The following is a 17,850-nucleotide window of genomic DNA, read 5'->3' on the forward strand; positions in this document are numbered from 1 at the left end:
ACAGTACAGGAGCGAACTGATCACTAATTTACAATTGTGAAAGGCCAAGGACTTGACCAGCAGCAAAGAAAATAGAATATGGAAAGATTAAAAATTATGGCTATATAATCCTCAGTAATCAACTGGTGCGTTGTAAATAAACAAAACAGACAGATTAAATCAGAAATGCAACACTCTTTAATGCACAGATGGAATGAAATCAAAGCTATGTAGTCATTCCACATCTAATCATGAACAATGATGGACAATTAATCAGCTGGCGGAAAGAGAAGGCTCCAAGAACGTCTCCTTCATCGACAGTCTACCAGCCTAATGAGCCCATGCCACCCAATTATCCATGCAACCAATTAATCTACAGACTCTTATGCTTTTGGAATGTGAGAAAAATCGCAGAGGAGTGTTGTCACGGGGTGAGTGTACAAACTCCTTACAGCCAGCAGCGGGAATTGAACCCGTGTCACTGCCGCTGCAACAGTGTTCCAGTAACTGCTGCGTTTCCATCACGCCCCTTTATTAATCTACTATCCCATACGTCTTTGGAATGTGGGAGGAAACCAGAGCACCCGGAGACCCACACAGGCACAGGGAGAATATGCAAACAAGCTGCTTACAAGTACAGCAGAACTGAACATGTCACTGGCATTGTAATAACAGCTACACCATCGTGCACCATACTACCGAAACAGATGGGTGTTAATCAGGGAACTAGCCACCCAAAAAAGGCACAGTGGGAATAGCTTCATCACATTGTCTGTTACAGTTCAAGGATGAAACTCATCTCTCCAAGGACAACTAGGAACGAGCAATAAGTGCTAGCCAAGTGTGGGACTCATTGCTGAGAAAATGAGTTACAATAAAAGAGAAAAACAATCACAGATGCATACATACATGGGCAACGTAGCACACACAGAGTAAGCCAAAGTATAATTTATTATCAACGTACTGCACATACTCCTCTATTAGTCACCCTCTACTGGTTGAGATCGACCATGGACCTTGCATCCTAGCTCTGTCAATATGTCAGCCACAGCAGTACGAAGTGGATAGCAAGCTGTTACCTATGCAGCAGGCTCGCCCTCTCTGACTAGCTGATGAATCCAAAGGAACAGCAGGTTGGCACCATCAAGAGTGGCCAGTCAGTGTTGAACTAAACTTAGGACTGCCTTAGGGAATCCAGCTCTGGATTTTTCCCTCAGGGTTTACTCCCAAAGCCTTCCCCATGAGTGGGTATAGCCAAAAGACAGCGGAGGTTTGAGATCAGAGTTTTCTTACTCCTTGATGAGCTGCCAACCACGACTGACAAGCCCCATCTGCTCATCTACTACCCTGAGATTCCTTTTCTTGCAGGCTTTTATAGGAAATTAATGAAATACAATTTACAAAAAAAACTAAGCATACACAGTGACTGACAAACAAATAATGTGCAAAAGAAGACAAGTTGTGAAAATTAAATATTCTACTGGCATTTAGAGGAAAATAAAGAAATCCAAGGGCTAGGTAGAGTGGATGTGGGGAGGATGTTTCCTATAGTGGGGGAAGACAAGGACCAGAGGGTACAGCCTCAGAATAAAAGAACATCCCTTTAGAACTGAGATGAGGAGGAATTTCTTCAGCCAGCAGATGATGAATCTGTGGAATTCATTGTCATAGAGGCCAAGTCATTGGGCATATTTAAGGCGGAGGCTGATAGGTTCTTGCTAAGTCAGGACGTCAAAAGTTATGGAGTAAAGGCAGGAAAATAGGGTTGAGAGAGATAATAAATCAGCCACAATGGAATGGTGCAGCAGACTCAATGAGCCACAAGGCCTAACTTCTGCTCCCAGGTATTATGGTCTATGGTCTAATTTGCAAAAAAAAAGGTAAATGGCTGCAAGGAAATGAATCTTAATGCAGTCTATGGTAATGCATTTTACTTTAATTTGCTGTGCATGTCAACAGCATTCCCCATCCCCAGCTTGGTCACTCACTCACTCACCTATGGGCTTTGGTACCGCCAGGGCCTGGGTGCAGTCAAATGGCAGGTTGCTCAAAGACCAGATGACAGGATGAACCTTCTGCATGATATTTAATGAGATTGCAACAATACTGCAGGTGTCCTGTCGCACTGCCACTCGACTACAGAGAGGAAAAGGAAAGAGAATTACAATGAGAAACACATTCTTCATGGTACTTTTAAACATTCTACGCAGGTTGATTCTGCGGTTAAGGTGGCATATGGTGCATTGGCCTTCATCAACCGTGGGATTGAGTTCAAGAGCCGAGATGTAATGTTGCAGCTATATAGGACCCTGGTCAGATCCCACTTGGAGTACTGTGCTCAGTTCTGGTCACCTCACTACAGGAAGGATGTGGAAGCCATAGAAAGAGTGCAGAGGAGATTTACAAGGACGTTGCCTGGATTGGGGAGCATTCCTTATGAGAATAGGTTGAGTGAACTTGGCCTTTTCTCCTTGGAGCGCTGGAGGATGAGAGGTGACCTGATAGAGGTGTACAACATAACGAGGGGCATTGATCGTGTGGATACTCAGAGGCTTCTTCCCAGGGCTGAAATGGCTAGCACGAGAGGGCATACTTTTAAGGTGCTTGGAAGTAGTTACAGCGGAGATATCAGGGGTAAGTTTTTTTTTACGCAGAGAGTGGTGAGTGCGTGGAATGGGCTGCTGGCGGCGGTGGTGGAGGTGAAAATGATAGGGTCTTTAAGAGACTCCTGGATGGATACATGGAGCTTAGAAAAATAGAGGGCTATGGGTAAGCCTAAGTAGTTCTAAGGTAAGGACATGTTTGGCACAGCTTTGTGGGCCGAAGGGCCTGTACTGTGCTGTAGGTTTCTATGTTTCTATTTCACCTCACAAACTACCAGAATCAGAGAAAAATAAATCATTTTAGCAGAATGTCTGTGTACTACTGAGTAAAAACTGATTCAGAGTTTTCAGAGAAAATGTACTCAAGAACCTAATCCCAACCTCCAACTTTTGAGCTGGTTTAGGATTGAGTGGCTCTTCAGAAAATACATCTAAACTTTTTATATGTGTTGAGGGTTTGTGCTTCCATCATCATTTCAGGCAGTCAGCTCCGGACCCTCACAACCAATTATTTCTGTATTTTCTCTCCATTTAGAAAATAGTCAGCCCTTTCATTTCTTCCCGACAATGTATGGTCATGCACTATGTCTAAATCCTTCTGTAGCCTCTTTTCTTCCTCAGAACTACCTGCCCCTCCTCCTATCTTTATATCGTTTGCAAACTTTGCAACAAAGCCATCAATTCCATCATCCAAATCATTGACATATAACATAAAAAGAAGCAGTCCCAACAGATCCCTGTGGAACACCACGAGTTACCGCAGCCAACCAGAAAAGGCTCCCTTTATTCCACTCTTTGTCTCCTGCCAATCAGCCACGGCTTAATCCTTGCTAGAATTTTCCCTGTAATACCATGGGTTCATAGATTGTTAAGCAGGATCTTCTGAAAATTCTGTTAAAGGTCTTCTGAAAATTCAAATATACAACATCAACCGATTCTCCTTTGTCTATCCTGCTTGTTATTTCTTCCAAGAATGCCAATAGATTCTTCATCAGGCAAGACTTTCCCTTGAAGAAACATGCTGACTATGGCCTATTTTATCATGTGCCTCCACGTACCCTGAAACTACATCCTTACCAATTGACTCCAACACCTTCCCACCCACTGAGGTCAGACTAACTGGATTATAATTTCCTTTCTTCTGCCTCTCTCCCTTCATGAAGAGTGGAGAAAAATTTGCAATTTTCCAGTCTTCCGGAACCATTCCAGAATCTAGTGATTCTTGAAAGGTCATTACTAATGTTTCCACAATCTCTTCTGCCTCCTCTTTCAGAATACTGGTGTGCACACCATCTGGTCCAGGTGACTCATCTACATTCAGACCTATCAGTTCCCAACAGCCTTCTCTCTAGCTATGGTAACTTCACACACTTCATGACCCTTGACACCTGGAATTTCCAGCATACTGTCACAGTGAAGACTGATGCAAAATACTTATTCAATTCGTTCGTTATTTCATTGTCCCCATTACTACCTCTCCAGCACCATTTTCCAGTGGTCTGATATCCACTCTCGCCTCTTTTACACTCTACGTATATGAAGAAACTTTTGGTATCCTCTTTAATATTACTGGCTAGCTTACTTTCATATTCCATCTTTATATTATTGACTTTTTAGTTGCCTTCTACTGGCTTTTAAAAGCTTCCCAATCCTCTAACTTCTATGTACTCTCTCTTTGGCTTTTATATAAGCTTTCACTTCTCACAGTTGTCATCTTTCCTTTAGAATACTTCTTCCTCTTTGGGATATACATATCCTGTGCCTTCCGAATTGCTTCCAGAAATTCCAGTCATTACTGCTCTACTGTCATCCCTGCCAGTGTTATTTTCCAATCAATTTTGGCCAACTGCTCTCTCATGCCTCTGTAATTCCCTTTACCCTACTGTATACTAATACATCTGACTTTAGCTTCTCCTCAAAATTCAGGGTGAATTTGTTCATACTATGATCACCTCTCACACATCCCCCCCTCCACCAAGAGTGGTCTTTTATCTTAAGCTCTCTAATCAATTCCAGTTCATTGCACAACTTCCAATCTAGAATTGCTGATCCCCTAGTGGGCTCAACCATGAGTTGCTCTAAACAGCCACCACGTAGGCACCCTAGAAATTCCTCCTCTTGGAATCAAGCACCAACCTGACTTCTCCAAACTAGCTGCATATTGAAATTCCCCATGACTATTGTAACATTGCTGTTTTGGCATACATTGTCTATCTCCTGTTGTAATTTGCAGACCACACCCTTACCACTGTCTGGGGGTCTGTACACAACTCCCATCAGGGTCTTTTTATCTTTGCTGTTCCTTAGCTCAATCCACAATGATTCAACGCCTCCATCCTCAGCCTTCCTGCCTATCCTTATGATACAGTGTGCATCCTTGGACATTAAGCACCCAGTTATAAACTTTCAGCCATGATTCAGTAATGCCTTCATTCATACCAATCTGAAACTGTGCTACAAGTTCATCTACCTTATTCCGCATACTGCGCACATTCAAATATAACACCTTCAGTCCTGTATTCATCCTTTTCAATTTTGTCTACCTTTTACATTGCAACTCATCCTGTTGACTGAAATTTTGCCCCATCATTAGCCTCTCCTCACTAGGAGTCTCACTACACATTGCCTCTGTAAACCAACTACCTCATCTTCAGCACTATCACTCTGGCTCCCATCCCCCACCAAACTAGTTTAAACCCATCTGAACAACTCCAGTCAACCTGCCCACAAGGATATTGGACTCCCTCGGGTTCAGGTGTAATCCACCCTTTCGTACAGGTCATACCTTCCCCAAAAGAGACCCCAATGATCTATAAATCTAAACCCCTGCCCCCTGCACCAGTTCCTCAGGCTTGGATTCAGCTGCCGAATCATCCTATTCTTACCCTCACTGTCAAGTGACACAAGCAGCAATCCAGGAGGTCCTATTTCTCAGCTTTACACCTAGCTCCCTAAAACCTCTCTTCAGGACCTCCTCAACTTATCTATCCATATCATTGGTACCAATATGTACCAAGACTTCTGGCCGTTCACCCTTGCCCTTGAAAATGCCATGGACCCGATCTGAGACATCAATGATCCTGGCACCAGGTTGGCAACATACCATTCCGATATCTCTATCGCACCCACAGAACCTCATTTCTGTTCCTCTGACTAAAGAATCTCCTGTCAACAATGCATTCCTCTTTACCTCTCTGCTCTGACTGTGCATTTCCCCTACTTCTTCTGACAGTCACCCAGTTACATGTCTCCAGCAACCTAGGGGTGACTAGGCTTCTGTCTATCACTTCCACATTCTCCCGTACCAGTCAAAGGTCATCGAGCTGCAGCTCCAGTTCCTTAATACGTTCCCTCAGGAGCTGCCACTCAGTGCACCTGGTGCAGATGCGTTTATCTGGGAAACTGAAGGTCTCCCAGACTTCCCACATCCCACACAGAGTACAAAACACTCTCACTAATCTACTCTGCCCTTACAAATAAGGACAGAGAGAGTAATTTACAAGACAATTAACTACACCCAAGCCAGATGAGCCAAAGCCACTCTAAACACTGGCATACTCACAAGAATGGGTCCTCCACTTGCACATGAATTATATTTTTTGGCCCTTTCCAATGAATCCTTCTTGCTGAATGGTCACTCCGAAGCTCTCCCTCTGAAATCTTGATCACCCTCCTGATTAAAAGGTAGCTCTTTTTACGCAGCCCTGATGTAGATTCTCCAACTCAAGAGAAAACTGGGGAGAAGTTCTGCTTTTAAATTTTGAGCGTAGACCTGACTGAGAAGTAGCTCTTTTTACGCACTGCCTCTTGCTGATCGATCGCTCAACTCAGAGAAACTGCCGCAAAACTCTGCCTTTGAAATCTTGATCTTTAGAACAGAGATGAGGAGGAATTTCTTTAGCTAGAGGGTTGTGAATTATGGAATTAATTACCATGGATAGCTGTGGAGGCCAAGCCATTTTTTAAAATTTTATTTTATTAAGTGGAGATTGATAGGTTCTAGATTAGTAAGGCGAGAGAATGGAGTTGAGAGGGATAATAAATCAGCCATTGAGCAGACTCAATGGGTTGAACAGTCTAATTCTGCACCCATGTCTTATGGTCAACAGGCCTTTCAGCCTACTGTGTTCATGCTAACCATCAAGCACCCATCTACACTAATCATACCTTAACCTATTTTTATTCTCCCCACATTCCACCGCTCACTAGGATGAATTTTAGTGGCCAATTGATCTGCCTGGTGTCAAATACAGTTCCCAGCATAGCCTCACTGCCTGTATGCGTTACCTTGCCCCTATTAATCACATTATTATTAATAATGATGATAATAACTTGATTACAATCTTACAGAGTTCTGAATCAGAAATTTTGACATGATTGCCATCTTTTTACGAGATTGGCTGTAGAGGTCACCAGTATCTACAGTTATACTCTTCCTAATGGAAGTAATTTTGTTAATTAAAAATATTGTGAATTCCTTACATTTTGTGGCAAATGCTTGACAGATCATTATAGGTTGGGGCAGGGTTCAACATGTGTTTTATAGATGAGAACAAAATTCTTGAATTGGCACTATTCTCTGTAATAATATTGAAAAAATGGGCTCTTTTTGCAGAGAGTATGGCAGTGTTAAAGGAGGCTAGTGTTTTCATGAAAATATTACGGTGGGCTTCCAGCCCAGTTTTCCTCAATTTTCTCTCAGCTACTGTGCATGATCTCGAGTTCATGGACAAAATTGTTTAACTACGGTGACGTTTTACTAAGTGACTTCTTTTTAACCCTAAGTGGGCCACTGTGTTGATATATTTGTTAAGTTATTGTTGAAAGAATCAACAATTTCATTTACTGAGCAAAAGAGGGGGCACTTCATTCATTAGTTGGGAGATTGAGTTCAAAAGCCATGAGGTAATGTTGCAGCTCTATGAAACCCTAGTTCAACTACACAAGAGTATTGTGTTCAGTTCTGGTTGTCTCATACAGAAAGGATGTGGAAGCTTTAGACAGCATGCAGAGGAGACTTACCAGGATATTGTCTGGATGCATGTCTTATGAGGATGGGTTGAATGAGCTAGGGCTTTTCGCTCTGGAGAGGAGAATGATGATGAGAGGTGACTTGATGGAGGAGTACAAGATGATAAGAGGCATAAACTGAGTAGACAGCCAGAGACTTTTTCTCAGGGCAGAAATGGCCAGTACAAGGGGGTATAATTTAAAGGTGTTTGTTGTAAAGTATAGGGGGGATGTCAGTGAGGTAAGTTATTTTTAGGTGCATGGAATGGGATGCGAAGGGTGGTGGTAAAGGCAGATACATGAGGGATATTTAAGAGACTTTTAGTTAAGCACATGGATGAAAGAAGAATGGAGGACTATGTGGGAGGGAAGGGTTAGATTGAACTTAGAATCGGCACAACATCATGGGCTGAAGGGCCTGTACTGGCTTTTTAAACTCGTCACCAAAAGCTTCCCCCAAAGTTCAGCTATCTAAGCTAGTAACTAAGGGATCTGCATCGGTAAAAACTGATATGTGACATTTGCTGCAGCTCAGGTGGATTCAGGTGGGTTTGGACTTGGCTTGGGCCTAGTGATAGCTTCCTACTTCATGGGAAGTAGCAGAGTGCAGCTAGTGGCTATGGAAAGCCAAGCACAAATCACACATTCATAAAGGGCTTGAAGACTTGAGTTTTAGGGAAAGGTTGAATAGGTTGGGATTTTACTCAGTGAAATGTGAGAGAATGAGGGGAGATTGGATAGAGGGATACTGAATTGAGGGGTTAGATTGGGTAAGTGCAAGCAGGCTTTTTCCATTGAGGTTGGGTATGACCAGAACTAGTGGTCCTAGGTTAAGGGTAAAAGGTGAAATGTTTAAGGAAAATCTGAGGAGAAACTTCGTCAGAGGGTTGTGGGAGTTTTGAACAAACTGCCAGCGAAAGTGGTGCACGCGGGTTCAATTTCAGCATTTAAGAGAAATTTGGATAGGTACATGGATGGGAGGGGTATGGACCGTTATGGCAGGTTAATGGGACTAAGGAGAAAATTAGTTCCGCATGGGCTCGATGGGCAAAAGAGTCTGTTTCTGTGCTACAGTGCAAAATTCAAAACAAAAATACACATAGGTGCACACGAAGGCACGACTGCTCAAGGGATCGAGGCACGATTGCGCAAGCGAGTGGACATCAGCCAGTCAGAACAGCGAGAAGAGTTTAAAAGGAAACAGTTATTTATTCACGTAAACACGAGGAAATCTGCAGATGCTGGAAATTCAAGCAACACACGTAAAAGTTGCCGGTGAACGCAGCAGGCCAGGCAGCATCTCTAGGAAGAGGTGCAGTCGACGTTTCGGGCTGAGACCCTTCGTCAGGACTAACTGAAAGAAGAGCTAGTAAGAGTTCTTTCAGTTAGTCCTGACGAAGGGTCTCGGCCCGAAGCGTCGACTGTACCTCTTCCTAGAGATGCTGCCTGGCCTGCTGCGTTCACCAGCAACTTTGATGTGTGTTGCCAGTTATTTATTCAGTGGTTTGATTGAGGCACGACTGTGCATGCGCTTGTCGTCAGCCAGTGAGAACAGTGAGAAGAGTTTAAAAAGAAGGCAGCTTTATAAAGCAGGCGCCAGAGTAGAGGGAGTCAGAATAGGAGGGCTTTGGCTCAACGAGGCTTAGGAGGTAACGGGTCGAGGCGAGATCAGTTACTTGTGAAGAATAGAAACAGGAAGTATAGAACATAACATAGAACATAGAATAGTACAGCACAGTACAGACCCTTCGGCCCACAATGTTGTGCCGACCCTCAAACCCTGCCTCCCATACAAGCCCCCACTTTAAATTCTTCCATATACCTGTCTAGTAGTCTCTTAAACTTCACGAGTGTATCTGCCTCCACCACTGACTCAGGCAGTGCATTCCACATACCAACCATTCTCTGAGTTAAAAACCTTCCTCTACTATCCACCTTGAACTTCCCACCCCTTACCTTAAAGCCATGTCCTTGCGTATTGAGCAGTGGTGCCCTGGGGAAGAGGCGCTGGCTATCCGCTCTATCTATTCCTCTTATTATCTTGTGCACCTCTATCATGTCTCCTCTCATCCTCCTTCTCTCCAAAGAGTAAAGCCCTAGCTCCCTTAATCTCTGATCATAATCCATATTCTCTAAACCAGGTAGCATCCTGGTAAATCTCCCCTGTACCCTTTCCAATGCTTCCACATCCTTCCTATAGTGAGGTGACCAGAAATGGACACAGTACTCCAAGTGTGGCCTAAACAGAGTTTTATAGAGTTGCATCATTACATCGCGACTCTTAAACTCTATCCCTCGACTATGGGGCTAACGCCCCATTAGCTTTCTTAACTACCCTATCCACCTGTGAGGCAACTTTCAGGGATCTGTGGACATGTATCTCCAGATCCCTCTGCTCCTCCACACTACCAAGTATCCTGCCATTTATTTTCTACTCTGCCTTGGAGTTTGTCCTTCCAAAGTGTACCACCTCACACTTCTCCGGGTTGAACTCCATCTGCTACTTCTCAGCCCACTTCTGCATCCTATCAATGTCTCTCTGCAATCTTCGACAATCCTCTACACTATCTACAACACCACCAACCTTTGTGTCGTCTGCAAACTTGCCAACCCACCCTTCTACCCCGACATCCAGGTCGTTAATAAAAGTAGAGGTCCCAGAACAGATCCTTGTGGGACACCACTAGTCACAATCCTCCAATCTGAATGTACTCCCTCCACCACCACCCCCTGCCTTCTGCAGGCAAGCCAATTCTGAATCCACCTGGCCAAACTTCCCTGGATCCCATGCCTTCTGACTTTCTGAATAAGCCTACCGTATGGAACCTTGTCAAATGCCTTACTAAAATGCATATAGATCACATCCACTGCACTACCCTCATCTATATGCCTGGTCACCTCCTAAAAGAACTCTATCAGGCTTGTTAGACACGATCCGCCCTTCACAATGCCGGTGTTCTGCACTGGGTGTCAGATGTGGGAAGTCCTGGAGACTCCCAGCCTCCTCGATGGCAACATCTGTGCCAGGTGCGTCAAGCTACAGCTTCTTGGGGACCAGGTTAGGGAACTGGAGATGCAACATGATGACCTTCATCTGGAGGTGATAGAGAGGAGCTGTAGGCAAGTAGTCACCCCGGGGCCTCAGGAGACAGATAAGTGGGTAACAGTCATGAGAGGGAAGGGGAAGAGGCAGATACTAGAGAGTACCCCAGTGGCTGTCCTCCTTAAGAATAAGTACTCCTGTTTGAGTACTGTTGGGGGGGGAACAGCCTACCTGAGGGAAGCAACAGTAGCCGTGCCTCTGGCACAGAGTCTGACCCTGTGGCTCAGAAGGGTAGGGAAAGGAAGAAGATGGCAGCAGTGATAAGGGACTCTATAGTTAGGGGATCAGACAGGAGATTCTGTGGACGCAGGAAAGAAACACGGATGGTAGTTTGCCTCCCATGTGCCAGGGTCCAGGATGTTTCTGATCACGTCCACAATATCCTGAAGTGGGACGGAGAATAGCCAGAAGTCGTGGTACATATTGGTACCAACGACATAGGTAGGAAAAGGGAGGAGGTCCTGAAAACAGACGACAGGGAGTTAGGAAAGAAGTTGAGAAGCAGGACCTCGAAGGTAGTAATCTTTGGATTACTGCCTGTGCCATGTGACAGTTAGTATAGGAATAGAATGAGGTGGAGGATAAATGGGTGGCTGAGGAATTGGAGTAGGGGGCAGGGATTCAGATTTCTGGACCATTGGGATCTCTTCTGGGGCAGGTGTGACCTGTACGAAAAGGACGGGTTGCACTTGAATCCGAGGGGGGCCAATATCCTGGCGGGAAGGTTTGCTAAGGTTATTGGGGAAAGTTTAAACTAGAATTGTTGGGAGATGGGAACCGAACTGAACTGACAGAGGAAAGAGAGGTTGGCTCACAAATACAGAAAGCTTGGAGACAGAGCGAGAGGGAGGATAGGCAGGTGATATAGAAGGGTTGCGCTCAGACTGATGGTTTGAGATGTGTCTATTTTAATGCAAGGAGTATTATGAACAAAGTGGATGAACTTAGAGCATGGATCAGTACTTGGAGCTATGATGTTGTGGCCATTACAGAGACTTGGATGGTGCAGGGGCAGGAGTCATTACTAAGAGTGGCAGGCTTTAGTTTTTTCAGAAAGGACAGGGAGGGAGGCAAAACAGCTGGGGCACTGCCGATCAGAGATAGTGTCACAGCTGCAGAAAAGGAGGAAGTCATGGAGGGATTGTCTACGGAGTCTCTGTGGGTGGAAGTTAGGAACAGGAAGGGGTCAAAAACTCTTTTGGGTGTTTTTAATAGACCACCCAATAGTAACAAGGACATCAAGGAGCCGATAGGGAAACAGATTCTGGAAAGGTGTAATAACAACAGGGTTGTCGTGGTGGGAGATTTTTATTTCCCCAATATTGATTGGCATCTCCCTAGAGTCAGGGGTTTAGATAGGGTTTGTTAGGTGTGTTCAGGAAGTTTGTTGACACAATATGTAATAAGCCTACAAGAGGAGAGGCTGTACTTGATCTGGTACTGGGAAATGAACCTGGTCAGGTATCAGATCTCTCAGTGGGAGAGCATTTTGGAGAAAGTGATCACAATTCTATCTCATTTACCATAGCATTGGAGAGGGATAGGAACAGACAAGTTAGGAAAGTGTTTAATTGGAGTAAGGGGAAATACTAGGCTACCAAGCAGGAACTTGGAAGCATAAACTGGGAGCAGATGTTCTCAGGGAAATGTTCCGCAGAAATGTGACAAATGTTCAGGCGATATGTGCGTGGCATTCTGCATAGGTACGGTCCAATGAGACAGGGAAAGGATAATAGGGTACAGGAACCGTGGTGTACAAAGGCTGTTGTAAATTTAGTCAAGAAGAAGAACTTACGAAAGGTTCAAAAAACTATGCAATGAAAGAGATCTAGAAAATTATAAGGCCAGCAGGAAGGAGTTTAAGAATGAAATTAGGAGAGCCAGAAGGGGCCATGAAAAGGCCTTGGCAGGCAGGATTAAGGAAAATCCCAAGGCATTCTGCAAATATGTGAAGAGCAAGAGGATAAGGCATGAGAGAATAGAACCAACCCAAGTGTGACAGTGGAAAAGTGTGTTTGGAATTGGAGGAGATAGCAGAGGTACTTAATGAATAGTTTGCTTCAGTATTCACTATGGAAAAGGATCTTGGAGATTGTAGGGATGACTTACAGTGGACTGAAAAGCTTGAGCATACAGACATTAAGAAAGAGGATGTGCTGAAGCTTTTGGAAAGCTTCAAGTTGGATAAGTTACTGGGACTGGACGAGATGTACCCTAGGCTACTGAGGGAGGCAAGGGAGGAGATTGCTGAGCCTCTGGCGATGATCTTTGCATCATAAATGGGGGACGGGAGAGGTTCCGGAGGATTGGAGAGTTGCGAATGTTGTTCCCTTATTCAAGAAAGGGAGTAGAGATAGTCCAGGAGATTATACACCAGTGAGTCTTACTTCAGTGGTTGGCAAGTTGATGGAAGAGATCCTGAGAGGCAGGATTTATGAACATTTGGAGAGGCATAATATGATTAGGAATAGTCAGCATAGCTTTGTCAAAGGCAGGTCGTGCTTTACGAGCCTGATTGAATTTTTTGAGGATGCGACTAAAGACATTGAGGAAGGCAGAACAGTAGATGTAGTGTATATGGATTTCAGCAAGGCATTTGATAAGGTACCCCATGCAAGGCTTATTGAGAAAGTAAGGAGGCATGGGATCCAAGGGAAAATTGCTTTGTGGATCCAGAACTGGCTTGCTCACAGAAGGCAAGGAGTGGATGTAGATGGGTCATATTCTGCATGGAGGTCGGTGACCAGTGGTGTGCCTCAGGGATCTGTTCTGGGACCCCTACTCTTCGTGATTTTTATAAATGACCTGGATGAAGAAGTGAAGGGATGGGTTAGTAAATTTGCGGATGACACAAACGTTGGGGGTGTTGTGGATAGTGTGGAGGGCTGTCAGAGGTTACAGCGGGACATTGATAGGATGCAAAAATGGGCTGAGAGGTGGTAGATGGAGTTCAACCCAGATAAGTGTGAGGTGGTTCATTTTGGTAGATCAAATATAATGGTAGAATATAGTATTAATGGTAAGACTCTTGACAGTGTGGAGGATCAGAGGGATCTTGGGGTCCAAGTCCATAGGACACTCAAAGCTGCGCAGGTTGACTCTGTGGTTCAGAAGGCATACAGTGCATTGGCCTTTATTAACCGAGGGATTGAGTCTAAGATGCAAGAGGTAATGTTACAGCTATATAGGACCCTGGTCAGACCCCACTTGGAGTACTGTGCACAGTTCTGGTCACCTCTCTACAGGAAGGATGTAGAAACCATAGAAAGGGTGCAGAGGAGACTTACAAGGATGTTTCCCGGATTGGGAAGCATGCCTTATGAAAACAGGTTGAGTGAACTCGGTCTTTTCTCCTTGGAGCGACAGAGGATGAGAGGTAACCTGATAGAGGAGTACAAGATGATGAGAGGCATTGATCATATGGATAGTCAGAGGCTTTTCCCCAGGGCTGAAATGGCTAAAACAAGAGGGCACAGCTTTAAGGTGCTTGGAAGTAGGTACAGAGGAGAAGTCAGGGGTAAGTAGTAGTTGTTGTTGTTTTTACACAGAGTAGTGAGTGTGTGGAATGGGCTGCTGGCAACAGTGGTGGAGGCGGATACGATAGGGTCTTTTAAGAGACTCCTGGATAGGTACATGGAGTTTAGAAAAATAGAGGGCTATGGGTAACCCTAGGTAATTTCTAAATTAAGTACATGTTCAGCACAGCATTGTGGACCGAAGGGCCTGTATTGTACTGTAGGTTTTCTATGTTTCTATAAAGACAATCTTTGCTTTTCAGCAAGCAAAACTCTCAATTGACAGAAACATATGCACAAAATGATTAGATTTGATTCAGTGGCAAATCTAGTCAATTGAATTGTAGCTTGGAATAAAAGCTTGGGCAAGCTGACAACAGATTGGAATAAAACCAACCCTTATTAGGCAAAGTGACAACGCAGATTGCTCAACCTAAGTAATTCTGTTTGTTAGGGAAGACAACTGCTAAATTAGGCAAATCAGAGCACAATGCAGTATGCAATTAGCCAACTATATGACTGCTGCAAAATCTATGTGCTACTGATGCAGGCTCCTCTGCACTGGTGACACCCAACATAAATTGGGAGGCCGTTTTGTCAGCCACCTCAGCTCCATCTGCCCAAAGTGGAATTTCCCAGTGGCCAACCATTTTAATTCCTATCCCCATTTCCATTCCGACATGCCAGTCCATGGTCTCCTCTTGTGCCACGATGAGGCCCTCTCAGAGTGGAGGAGTATCTCATCATATTCCGTCTGCCTAGCCTCCAACCTGATGGCACGAACATCGATTTCTCCTTCTGGAATTTTTTTCTTTTTTTTTTTCCTTTTCCCCTGCCTTCTATTTCCCACTCTGGCCTCTTACCTCTTCTCCTTACCCGCCTATCACCTCTCCCTGTGTGCGCTCCTTCTTCCCCCTCTCCTACAGTCCACTCTCCTCTCGTATCAGATTCCTTCTTCTCCAGCTTTTTGCCTTTTCCACCTATCTAGGTTCACCTATCACCTTCTAACTATCCTCCTTCCCCTACCTTCACCTTCTTACTCTGGCTTCTTCCCCCTTCCTTTCCAGTCCTGATGAAGAGTCTTGACCGGAAATGTGTACATTTCTATAGATGCTGCCTGACCTGCTGAATTCCCTCCAGCATTTTGTGTGTGTTGCTTTGGATTTCCACCATCTGCAGAATTTTGTCTTAAAATTAATATAAAATCTTGTTTTGTAAAATGCAGCAGTTGAACTATCCAATAGTCTTGAAAAGGCTTAACAGCAACTTCTCTTTAGTCATAGAGCACTACCACACAGATACAGGCCCTTTGGCCCATCTAGTCCGTTCGGAACTGTTATTTTGTCTAGTTCCATTGACCTGCACCTGGACTAGAGCCCTCCATATCCTTCCCGTTCATGTACTTATCCAAATTTCTCTGAGGTATTGCAATGGGGCCCACATCTACCGGCAGCTTGCTCCACACTCACAGCGTCCTCGAGTGAGCAAGTTTCCTCTCACGTTCCTCTTAACTATTTCACTTTTTAACCCTTAACCTATGACCTCTGGTTCTGGTCTCACCCACCTCAATGGAGAAAGCTTACATTTATCCTATCCATACCCTCATAATTTTGCATACCTCTATCAAGTCTCTCCTCATTCTTCTACACTCCAGGGGATAAAGCCCTATAACTCAGGTCCCAGCAATATCCTTAACTGCAACTCAGGACTCTCTCTGTAAAAAATTAATTTGTTTACTGCAGCCCGGGACTCCAAAATTCTCTGTAAAAAAAAAAATCTAATTGGTCCTGGAGGATATTATACCTTAGTATTTATAGCTACAAGTCTTCTCCATAATCGTTCTTTCTAGCTCTCAGTCACTAATAACCACTGCCATTCCCAATGACCTCCAATTGTGTAATTTCCATTATGTTCTGCTTCCCTTTAATTAGCAATATCTCTTTTTCACCTCATCTGTATCACTGTGATTCCTCTACAGGGCGGCAGCGAAGTGTGTCACACAGTTCTGGGCCCAATTAAAAACCTGCATCTGTGCCTGTATTTCTGGGAGTTAATTGCCAGCACCAAAGCCATGAGCTGCAACAAGATTTAAGAGAACACGGCTGAGTGAACACCACACAACTAATAATAACTGCTCGGCACTGCAGTTTTCCGAGACACCTCTCAGACACTACGCTGGATCTCGTAACCCCAGATTTGTTAATGACCCTTGCCGCACAAGTTGATAGGGTTGTTAAGAAGGTTTATGGCGTGTTGGCTTTCATTCGGGGATTGAGTTTAAGAACTCCGAGGAAATGTTGCAGCTCTATAAAACCCTGCTTAGACCTCACCTGGAATATTGAGTTCAGTTCTGGTCACCTCATTATAGGAAGGATGTGGAAGCTTTAGAAAAACTGCAGGGATTTACCAGGATGCTGTCAGGACGAGGGAGCTTGTGTTGAGCGAGCTAGGGCTTTTCTCTTTGGAGTAAAGGGGAGGATGAGAAGCAACTTGATAAGAGGAGTACATATAAGAGGCATAGGTCGAGTGGATAGCCAGAGACTTTTTCCCCAAGGCGGAAATACCAGAGGCATAACTTTAAAGTACCAGGAAGAAATCATGGGGCGGGGGGAGGGGGGAGCAGGGCAAACGATGTCAGATACAAGTTGTTGTTTTTTTTAAAATACAGTGGCACAGGAGCATGAAACATAATGCCAGGGGTGATGGTAGAGGCATATATGTTTGCGTCATTTAAGAGACTCTCAGATAGGCACATGGATGATAGAAAAATGGAGGGTACTTTATTGATCTTAGAGTAGGTCAAGAGATTGGTACAACATCATGCGCTGAAGTGCCTGTAATGTTATATGTTCTAACATTTTACAAAGATCGATCAGTGTGGGTGAAAGCTCTGAAATTATGACTCAATTAGACAAGTAGAGTAAGTGCACAAATAAAGTGGAGAGAATGACTGACAATAAGGAAAGCAAATAAAGAACAATTCAAAAAAACCCTGAAAAATTGGTTCTTCAACAAGTCTGATAGCTTCTGAAAGAAGAAATTGTACAGATTTCCACACAAAACATGAATGTAGCTTTTGGTCTTTCAGAAGCTGCTGGTGTATATTTTCACAACACAGTGGATTCCAGATAACCTGGACATATCGACACCAGTATATTTTGGCCCAATTAAGTGGCTGCCCCAATTCCATGAAATTTCATGGAAATAGTTAAAAGGTATAACAAACTACCATTTAACTGTTTAATTGAATAACAAATGATATATTTAAATGAAATAAACAATTTAGAACACTGCCAATACTAGTACAGTAGCATAAAAAAGTGCATTAGCTCCTAATAGCTAACAACAGAAGAATTCATGGCTGCTGTGTTCTTTTGATTGACTGTAAATGAACAAAACCAACACACACATAGTGCAGATATTGGACTACCATCACTGCCTTCCTCCATAGAGTCAAAATAAAAAAAAAAAATCAAAAATCACTGCTTTTTGAATCAGCGTTCATCATCGCAAATGAATAACAAAACACAAACACACGACTGACATTATTTAAAAGCTGTTCACTCTGTAATATGTAATAGCTGTTTCTGGCATCTCCAAGCCTAAATGCTTGAAACCATAGTAAGTAAAGCAGTTCTGA

General features: G+C 43.9%; 1 protein-coding gene across 1 annotated transcript in view; it reads right to left on the reverse strand.

The window, feature by feature from the left end:
- The window catches only part of cpsf1 (cleavage and polyadenylation specific factor 1), a 134,648-nt gene that overhangs the window by 92,591 nt on the left and 24,207 nt on the right, over positions 1 to 17,850 (reverse strand). Inside the window, exon 8 of the mRNA XM_072254262.1 lies at positions 1,976 to 2,115. Within this exon, the coding sequence (XP_072110363.1) occupies positions 1,976 to 2,115 (140 nt within the window). The remainder of the gene's footprint in view (positions 1 to 1,975; positions 2,116 to 17,850) is intronic.

The sequence above is a fragment of the Mobula birostris genome, chromosome 3 (assembly GCF_030028105.1).
Source record: "Mobula birostris isolate sMobBir1 chromosome 3, sMobBir1.hap1, whole genome shotgun sequence".
Classification (NCBI taxonomy): Eukaryota; Metazoa; Chordata; class Chondrichthyes; order Myliobatiformes; family Myliobatidae; genus Mobula; species Mobula birostris.